The sequence below is a fragment of the Oratosquilla oratoria genome, chromosome 5 (genome assembly GCF_046742065.1).
Source record: "Oratosquilla oratoria isolate Oo_2021 chromosome 5, ASM4674206v1, whole genome shotgun sequence".
NCBI lineage: Eukaryota > Metazoa > Arthropoda > Malacostraca > Stomatopoda > Squillidae > Oratosquilla > Oratosquilla oratoria.
In genome coordinates, this window is record NC_134781.1 from 76,044,120 (window position 1) to 76,053,874 (window position 9,755).

The 9,755-nt window shown below is 39.2% G+C and overlaps 1 protein-coding gene across 1 annotated transcript; it reads right to left on the reverse strand.

Moving 5' to 3' along the window:
• Positions 1-3,203: 3,203 nt before the first annotated feature.
• slf (C-type lectin domain-containing protein slf) lies at positions 3,204-8,937 on the reverse strand. Its single transcript, XM_076185449.1, has 3 exons — positions 8,789-8,937; positions 5,489-5,680; positions 3,204-4,195 (listed from the first exon to the last, which is right to left on the reverse strand). The coding sequence occupies exons 1-3, from the start codon at positions 8,907-8,909 to the stop codon at positions 3,813-3,815; spliced, it is 696 nt and encodes a 231-aa protein (XP_076041564.1). The 5' UTR covers positions 8,910-8,937; the 3' UTR covers positions 3,204-3,812.
• Positions 8,938-9,755: the final 818 nt, after the last annotated feature.

Genomic DNA, 9,755 nt, shown 5'->3' on the forward strand with positions numbered 1-9,755 from the left:
GCCATTGACTTACTCAAACTTCCAATCACTCTCAATGGAAACCAGTACCTTTTCGTATGCATCGATCATTTCTCTCGTTTCTGCATCCTCTCTCCTTTAGCGGACAAGACAGCAAAAAGTGTAGCTCAGACAATAATCAATAACGTCATCTGCCCATACACCACACCGAAAACACTAATCTCAGACAACGGCACGGAATTTAATAACGACATCCTCACAAATATCTGCCAACAGTTCAACATTACAAAGTGTAACACCACACCATACCACCCCAGCTCAAATGGACTCGTTGAACGTCAAAATCGGAAGATACTCAATATTCTCAGACACCTTGCCACAGACATACACGCATCTTGGGACGAACACATACCCATGATACAAGCCTGCATCAACAGCGCAATCAATAGATCAATCTCAGAATCACCCTATTTTGTTTTGTTTGGATCTGATAAGAAAATGCCATACGACCTACTCACTTCAGAAACCCCCCCTGTGTATGATTTCAATGATTTTGTCAAGGTAACTCTCAATAATTTCAACACTCTTTTCAAGAGAATACATGAGTCACTGACTCTCTCAAAAGCAGATATGCTTAGGTTGAAGAACGCTCACTCCAGAGATTGCAATGTTTCTGTAGGTGACATAATATACCACACCAACCACCAACCCACATCAAAACTTGCACCCAAATTCCATGGTCCATTTCGGGTCACCGACATACTTCCGCACAATAAGATCAAAGCTCTCCACTTACGCGAACTCACAGAGGCTATCCTACATTTAGATCATATCAAACTAGTTCCTAGAGGTCTCGACATGGATGACATTCCACCCCCGCCCATACTACAACCAACACACACGACCGAGACTCTAGACACAAACACCTTTACCACTCCACCGATCCCGACACCACGCTATAGCCTCAGAAATAGAATTGTATAAGTTTCTTTAGCCCCAACAAATCCAAGCATCTATTTCCAAAACCAATATTTATCATTCATGTTCATCTTATCATGCCATAACCAAGTATCTCCCTTCTAGCTGTGCAGATCACCTTTGCCACTCAGGGAAGGTCAACCCCTTCACCTAGGCACACCCCTCCTTCTTCTATCTCCTTAACAGTTCGTGCACCAAGCCTATGTGGATCTCAAGCTCATGGTGTCGCGAGGACGGACACTGGTAGCGTATGCCGAGCAACTGTAGCATCTAGACCTAGAAGACGTAATCTACCACCAAAATCTCCTAGACATTCATCTACCACCTCTGCTTATACTATCGGCACGACACCGATGCATTTCGGTGCAGTCAGAGTAGCCTGGTACTCGACCTGACATCTTCATGCACCTGGTCACTACGGGTCAGGTCGCTATTGTCCAGGCAGACACCTCACGCGCAGTTGGACGTCTCGCCAACCCTAAAGGATTGCCACCAAGCCAAGCATTGATACACATTATATTTAAATCCCTTTCCTACGGGATATGTCTATCCTGTCCAACCTCGGACAACTGTATGTCATTTGTAAATATGTATATGCAATGTATAAGGTAGTTAAAACCTATCCTGATCTCTAATATTTGCTAAAACTGCATCTTGTAAATAAATATTATCTCGTCGGCAACCTAACCACGAGCCATGTATATAAGCACCTCCTGTCACCAAATAAAGAAGAGAAAGACCACAGAGAGAGACAGAGCTACACGTGCTCCGCTGCTTTTATTTCAAAGTCTCCGAACACCGCTCAACTACGACCACGTACTACCACAACTCATATGTTGAGATACCATCCAACACCTTTACTTCTTTTAACTGTCTTTTTAATTCTACTATTTAGTTAGGTTTTGATTCTCCTTCTTCAATTCTTCCAGCTTATCAACTCTTTGAGTAATTAACTTTATTTGGTTAAACTTAGCTTCCCAATTTTCATTAATTTCTTTTAGTTTCTCCTCTAAATTTGCTAGTCGGGGGAGGTTGTCACCTCCTCCCTCATTAAATCCATGGAAATAGTTATCTTCACCTTCCATTGCATGCTCTTATCTATATTTCTAATCTTTACATTTTTGCTAATCCCTTCGTCTTCATTATCATCCGGTCGCCGTTTGTTGACATGGCGTCTGCTTTCCTGGACCCAGTCTTCCCCTTCCTCATAACCTTCCATTTTCCTCAGTAATCCCTCCCCTTCTTTTTCATCACTTCCCACTACCCCACGAGCTTTCCCCTTCCCTATAAATACAACACAGGTACTTCCTTGTCGTTGTGATCCTCGAAATTCTTGGATAACTCCGGAGTCTGAATTTCGCTGCCACTTTGACCGACGTGTGTGTGTGTGTATGTATTTACGTAGTTGTAATATACGGGAAGGGAGCTATGCTCGTGGATCCCCGTCTTTGTATTTTTCAGCATCAAGTTTTTTCTTAAAATCTTGAATAGTATTTGCACACACTGTTCCTTTGTCTAATTTGTTCCAGTTATCAATTACTCTGTGTGGGAAGCTATTATTTTCAGATCTCTTCTATAATCATCTTTTTGAGTTTCTTTTCGTGTTCTCTTGTTTTTCCATTGTCCCATTTCAATCAATAATTCTTATCTAAGATTTCCATTCCTTTCATAATGTGTGTGTGTGTGTGTGTGTTTACCTACTTGTAGCATGCAGGAAAGGAGAAACGTTTGTTGGGCCTTGTCTACTATTCTCTAATTTTCTAACATATCTAGACTCAGATTCATGTATGGTTCCAACTTAATCTATGTCTTTGATTTCCAATTATCGTATTTAGATTTGAACTCGTGTATTGATTGAGCTTGGGCTATATCACCTTCTAAGCTATTCCACATATACATCTATATAGAAAACTATTTCTTCACATCCTTTCGAGATGTGATCTTAATTTACTTCCATGATCTCGTAAAGCCCTCCTCTCTTTTAATCGGAAGATTAAAGATGTGTGAGAGAGGTGTGAGTCAGCATTTCGAAGCCAGTGTATGAATTGAGTTCTCTTTTTTATTCATTTATTTTTTCAAACAGCATTCATTATTATTTTCTATTTATGTGGTGAAGTAGAATGACTACCATTCTATTCATTTACACATTGTGATACAATAATATTAATGTTAATATTATGCAGTAGATATTTCTATTTATTACCTTCGTTGATGTTCACAACACTCGGCATAAATGGCATTACATATAGGTGAATGATATCAAAAGGTTGTTTGGATCCATGGCTTTAATATAATTAAGGAATGATAATGTAAAATAAATTATACAGAGTAAAATAGAATACATTTCAGTAGAACTGATTCATCTTTCAGTTTCCATTTGGATTTTTCTTTTCCTTTTTTTTTCGAAGAGTGAACCCAAGGGATGTTCCATGATCCTTTAGTAGGAATCGTGGAGGCGCATTCGTTCGTATGCATGCGTCATCGACTTCGGTAGTTTGGTGTGTAGTTTGGAAAGAAGTAGAAATTCTACTGTAGAATTGATTATCAATGTCTTCAAGAGCAGGATTCCATGACTTTCTCATCGTTGTATAAGTTTACGGCACTGTTGTTGCTGTCGTTATTGTTCTGTGTTGAAACTCGATTTAATTTCCTTATACCACTGCCTGCCATTGTTGAGTAATGGGAGTAGGGTGGTATTCTGACACGGCGTGAACAGTTTTTTTTTTTTCACCGTGTTAAAGAATACAAAAGAGGTTAAAAGTTTCCAGAACAGATCCTCTTGAGAAGTGACTATGGAATATTAAAGACATGAACTATGAATCTATATCAGCCTCAGTGGTTCGTTAGCAGTAAGATGGGATAGCTGAAAATGAGCATTACAATCTCAAACTGGGATTTTCATGAGCGATAAAGTTCAGCAGATCGTCGTTGTCTTCGCAGATGAAAGGTTTCTTATGGTAGCATGCGATATCGTGCCATTTGATTCCGTCCTGGTAAATATTGTTCAAGACGCCCATGCACGACTCCGGTGTCTGGTTGATTCTGGCTTCGGCGTTATCGGGCTGGGGTCGTTTCTCGTGACCAGTGTTGCTCCATGGCTGTCCCCTCCAGCCAGCGGGGGTTTTGTTAGTGGGTGACATTTTGGTGTTGGTGCCAGACCAGAACCATCCGAAGATGTTAGTAGGATGCAAGTCTTCACGCTCAGCACATCCATCGAAGTCACAGAGACGGCCGGAAGTCCAGATGTAGGATAAGTTTCCTGCAATGCATCAATTTATCCATCAGTTTTAGGATCTCAAGTATTCAAATCTCATGTAATGATAGGGAAATAAATATGTATTACTACCAGTAGTTTTGAGTATTTATGTCTTGGTGGCAAAAATTTGTCACTTGGATGGAAACGCTACAATTTCCATGTGTACCGTAAAATTTCGTATAACTTTACGTTGGTACATTTCAAAAATATTTACAATGAAGTATCTAAAGATATATTAGTTATAAATGAGTACCATCCACGTCTCTGAACCCAAGTACGTCTAAGATGAAACTGTTAGGCTGTTGTCAGTGATAAAGATATGAAGTGATGAGGTATGCGGAGTTCTTACCCTCGCATTTTTTTTTTTTTTTATAATTATTTTCCCCATATTCAGTGAATACCTAGTTCCTAACATCCCCTCCTCCCTCGCCCCAAACCACGGTCTTGGATCACGTATTAAACTTGTGATTGAATGAAAGCCCCAAGCTCATATATATAGAGAGAAAAGGCAGATAAAAAACTCTGCAATAATAAAGTTTAACCATACATGCTTGAGAGAAAATCTCCTGCCCATATATACAATGAATATATATATATATATATATATATATATATATATATACAGTATATATATATATATATTATATATATATATATATCCCGATCTATGGGTAATAGTGTGACCTTACAAACATACACACACAACTAATTGTCAATGGAGCTGTGATTTGATACTCGGCCCTGGGCAGGGACCGAACTCGGGGAACGTTTAGATAGCGTGTGTTGTGTGTATTTACCTAATTGTAGTTTGCAGGAAAAGGAGCAACGCTCGTTGGGTCCCGTTTCCTATTCTCTAATTGTTTGCCCTATCTAGTCTCAAAATCATGTATGGTATCAACTTGTTATATATCTTTCATTTCCATTTATCATATATATGAACTCGTGTATTTAGTTTGGGCTATATCACTTCTTAAGCTATTCCACGTATTTATACATCTATATGGAAAAGTGTGTGCGTGTGTGTGTGTGTGTGTGTGTGTTTTACCTAGTATTTTACGGGAAGAGAGCTATGCTCGTAGTGACCCGCTTTTGTATCTTTCAGCATCCAGTTTGATCTTAAATTCTTGTATAGTTTTTGCACTCACTGTTTCTTCATTCAGTTTGTGTGTGTGTGTGTGTATGTGTGTGTGTGTGTGTGTGTGGACTTCTCTCAACCGGAAACACAATGTACATGAACTAAATGTGTCAAAAGCAACAGAAGCCTCACTGGGCTCGTAACCAAAGAGATCTACTTACTGTCCCTTACGAAATCGAAGATCATTTGGTTCTCTCTCTCCGTTTCCATGCTGACGGCGTCCATACACCTCCTGCGGCAAACGTTACGGGCGCCCAGCCAATCTACCTTAGCAGGTTTGCCACCCTTTGTGAACTCACGTTGATCACCCGAAAAGAAGTAATTGTGGTTCCCGAACTGCCATTGTTTTGGTCCTGCAAAAAGGAGGCGAGATGAGACTTAGAGGGGAAATGGCAGATCCACGGGATGCTAAATCTCGTTGGTTTGTAGAAATGAATCCCAGAATGTCATTCTTGTGGTTCTACAATAAAGTAAGATGAAAAATTGAAGGGAAAATTAATACTAGATTCCAGTGGTTTGTGTAATACCTCCTGAAGTGTTGATTGATCCATGACCACTGTTTTATTTATTTGTGCGTCCTTACATAAAAAAAAAGAAAAAAAAAAAAAATAGTGTATTTCCTCCCTGGGATCCAGCATAGCTCTTGCAAGAATGGGGTGGGAAAAACAAAGGGAATTATACTGATCAAATTTCGTTGGAACAGTTTTTTTTTCATTAATGATGAACAATTAGTTTGTAATTTTCATATCTCATTGAATTACAATTCCCGTGATTTGTTCTAGTTGAGATGCACACTTTGCCAAGATTGTTACGGCACGGAAGTTATAATTTCTGCCATTAATAAAGTTGAAATAAATGAGGTATGACAGAGGTGTCGCATTAAAATAAAAATGTATTTTTTCATAGCTAGAACAAGTTAGAAGCTTTAGAAAAGGCAAATGATTAATTGAAAAAAGAGGAGAAAAGTAGAAAGGATGAGGACAATACGTAAGCCCGAATCGCGTGAGAATAGACAAGAAAACAAAAGTGCACCTATGTGCGCAGACATCATCAAGCAGTTGAACGCATCTAGTCACAGGCAAATACAAATCTACAGTGAAGTTTTGCAAAAAAATGTTTGTCTCGTTGCTGCATAATTCGACTTCGCTTGGAAATGGGGACAAAATGCAACAAAAATGATTGGTGGGGGAAGGGGAAAGCGTGTCCCTGTCGGTTTCTGCCTGAGGAACTATACCTTTCAACTACCAAAATAGTGATTGAGACAGACACGAGCTCAACATACTGGAAGCGACAGTCGCAGTATTATGTTGAACGTTACATGTCGAGACAGAGGCCAGTGACTGATGATGCCGGTGGGTTTTGGTAAAAGTGGTTGTAACTGTAACATCAGTTCATGAACGGAGATTGGTTGTGGAGCTATGTTTGGGGATTCCGTCGACTGTTGTAATGGTTTATGGTGAGAGCAGCATCAACAATACAAAATCTTCGTCGTCGTTTCCCCCTGTCATTGTCATTTGCTTATGTCCATTTTGCTGTTGTTTCCTTTCCAAAGACTTTCGCTGTACTTCCTCACTCGAAATGGTGTGTCGCACGAGGTGCGAATGAGGCAAGGAAACACGTAGGGTCTTCTGTGTGTATTATTGGTATAAACCAAACTTTTCTTATTATCATTTTCTTTTCTTTTTTTCTTGTTAGATTACGTCTCTTAAGTGACAGATTTTAATTTCTAATGACTTTGCAAATTAACGAGCCAGTTTTTAATCTACTAAGAAAAAAAAAAAAATCCCGTATTCGAAATCATTATGATCAGCTAAGAATGAAACCAACACGCGATTTCCATGAAAAATTTCGCGCCATATTTGAAGCGTACAATTTTGGAAGATAGTAACGATTTGATACTATAACAATAATTAGAGTCTGAGGCTGCAATTAGGTTTCGAAACGATATGCAGTTGTAATTGTCCATAAATTGCATCAGCGCATCTGGGAGCTTCTGTTTAGCTGCATAATTGCTGACTCATCTTAGCTAAATCAGCAGTGTGTGCTCACGTGCATACGTGCGTGTGTGTGAGGGAGAAAGGAAAGCCTGGTAATAAATTATATATATATATATATATATATATATATATATATATATGTATATATAGATATATATATATATACATACATATCCCCATAACAAATATCGTTATGAAATATTTTTCCAGAGGAGTTCTGCGGAAATGAAAATAGTTTGGTTGTAGTTCCTGTAACCAGAGGTATAGTGGCAGCTACACTATCTAGACCTGGCTACAGATGGTACAAAGGTTGGAAAAGACTTGTCTCGATTAACTTCTAAACAGAGTACCTCTTTTCAGTTTATATGCTGGTGCCATGAACCCCGTGGTACCCATAAGCAACGCAAATTGTTGCGCATTGATGGTTGTACAGCGCCCCTCGCATTTTTGTTTGGTTGCAGCCGAAATTGTGTTGATGTCTGGTATTAGTTAGCACAGTTGGTCATTGGACACCGTCATTATTGATGTAACTGTGTGCCCTGTTGTTATTTCTAATTAATGTATTTATTTATTTCTTATTTATTTGTGCAAACAAGAAGGGTCGTCATCCGTACGTTCGCAGTTTTGCTGAAATAATTGCGCACTGTCGGTTTAAAGATGGCGTCTCGTAGCTGCTTCTGTCGACATTAATGTCGTAAACATTGAAGTTAATGTTACCAAATTAACGAAAGGCGTTTGCAGGCCTCATTCGTCATAACTTGAATAAAATTTTCTGACAGTAGACACATCATCTTGCAATTACTGCCATGCAGTATTAATGTAGGCAAAATAGGCATTTCTCGCAAGCACTTCGTTTGAGTAGAAACGACTTCGGTTACGATCTTTTGTTTTTAAAACTTCCAAATGTCAAATTACTCTTGCGTCATAAAGTGAGAAGCTGAATGACAAACTAAGAGAAGTAAAACTTAAACGAATGTTAGACACAAAATTGTTGAGATGTTCTTACGGAAGTCTAGAATAGTGTAACCGAAGTCGTTTCTACTCAAACGAAGTAGCAAAAATACAAATAGCTTAGTTTTCGGTTTTCATCAGAGTGGTTTATCATTATTAATTAGAAAAATGCTGAATACACTGATTTGATATTTGATAAGAAACTACAACTCGGACTGCGAAAAATGTGATGCTTGAGGATTCGATTCTCGTAAAGATATATTTGTCCACTAAACCAATCACCTCACTGTGAAGGCGTGAAGGAAGGGGAGAGAAAGGGGGATCCCGTTGGCTAAACAGAATCACTCGTCGTCATTCATAATAAAATACCAGTTTTCAACAGCAGTGAAATTAGTAATTAATATCTCATTTGGGAGGGTAGTAGCTGTCGATCACAAGTCTACCACGTGGTCTCAGACCTTAGTGAATCACACAATGGAAGTAAAAGTGCATGAGGAAGTGATGTATACTTACTCTGCGCGCACAGTCCAGGTACAGGGAGTGCTAGGGTACGGGGAGCCTTTTCATCTTCTTCTGCGATTTGGGCCAATGCACAGCCCACCACACCAATCAATACCAGAAGAGCCAACTTCATCCTGTCACGGAAGAAAGAAAAGGAGCTTGAGTTATGGCGAACAGTGAACATGTACGAAGCGATTATTCGTGATGTAAGAGGATTTTTTTTATTCCTCTTTTTAGCAGAAAATGAAGGATGAGGGAACAAATGCTGATAAGTATGTCGCAAGGAAGACCCTGTAAGGATGATGTTGATGAGGGATAAGGAATGTTTTAGTAAATGGTCATAGACAAATGGCCACATGAATGTTAACATCTACTAAGATGTCTGCAACTATTTACTATATATTGTGCGTGAACAGGCACCCCCAACCACTCACCACTGTCTAATTATATTTATCGAATCGCATTGCTGCTGTCAGGCGATTATTTCATTCAACGTTGATGTGTCGTTTTCGAGAGTGGGAATCGAGTCAGAATGTTTAGGCGGTGTCCGAAGTTCTGTGCTTCGGCGACACTCTTTCTTTTCTTTTTTTTTACTGGAAGTCCTCATCCTCTTCCTGTCCGCCGAAATAATGCATCTTTTTATCTTTTCTGTCGCTATTTTCGTGGGCTTTGGTTTACCGGTTTCAGCAACTACCTGCCTCCCCAAGGCTACCTCAAACACCTCTCCTGCCATTGGGAGGCTCTCGTTCTTTTTCCATCGGATGATTCTCCTCCTGTTAGTGACTTGGAGTCTTTGAAAATGGAAGTATCAAGGTACATGTGCTCCACCGGAGTAATTACGATCTTATTCTATTATTGTTGTTATTGTTATCATCATTTTTATTAGTTATCTTTATTATCATTAATCATTATTGCCGGATTCAACTACTTTGTTGATTTTCCTTTTGATGTTGGACTCGTTGAAAACGTCAAGCTACGC